The 396-nt window shown below is 33.8% G+C and overlaps 1 protein-coding gene across 1 annotated transcript in view; it reads right to left on the bottom strand.

The window, feature by feature from the left end:
* The window catches only part of LOC105310587 (autophagy-related protein 2 homolog B-like), a gene marked incomplete at both ends in the record, with an annotated part of 5,897 nt that extends 5,663 nt beyond the window's left edge, over positions 1–234 (bottom strand). The window contains one exon of the mRNA XM_023526785.1: positions 103–234. Within this exon, the coding sequence (XP_023382553.1) occupies positions 103–234 (132 nt within the window). The remainder of the gene's footprint in view (positions 1–102) is intronic.
* Positions 235–396: the final 162 nt, after the last annotated feature.

Genomic DNA, 396 nt, shown 5'->3' with positions numbered 1-396 from the left:
CTGCGGTAGATTTAAAATAAGATACACTTGGGAAAAACACTTTGTGTTTGTAAATCCTTACCTTTACATCTGTAAACACTGCCATTAATCCGTGATTAATACTCAGAAGAACTGAGAGAAAACTCTGCGAGTTCTTGTTCTGAGAGTCTAGTTTTTTTTTCCTGCGGGAACGATAGTTGGGATCAACAGTAGAAAAATACTGCAAAGTCTCCTCCTCAGATCCACTTTCCTCATCTATGAGAAATAGATATGCCAATTACATGATTCTGACAGCTTATTAAAATAGCAACTTGAATTTCAGAAGAATATTTTATAACTTGTTTATTTTTACAAAGGATCTGGTGTAACAATAAAAATGGACTTGCTATGTTTTTTCATTTTACCACTGAACTTCAG

The sequence above is a fragment of the Pteropus vampyrus genome, unplaced genomic scaffold, assembly GCF_000151845.1.
Source record: "Pteropus vampyrus isolate Shadow unplaced genomic scaffold, Pvam_2.0 Scaffold6641, whole genome shotgun sequence".
In the NCBI taxonomy this organism is placed as follows: Eukaryota; Metazoa; Chordata; class Mammalia; order Chiroptera; family Pteropodidae; genus Pteropus; species Pteropus vampyrus.
The sequence above is the reverse complement of the archived record's forward strand: the minus strand, read 5'-3'. Positions and strand labels throughout refer to the sequence as shown.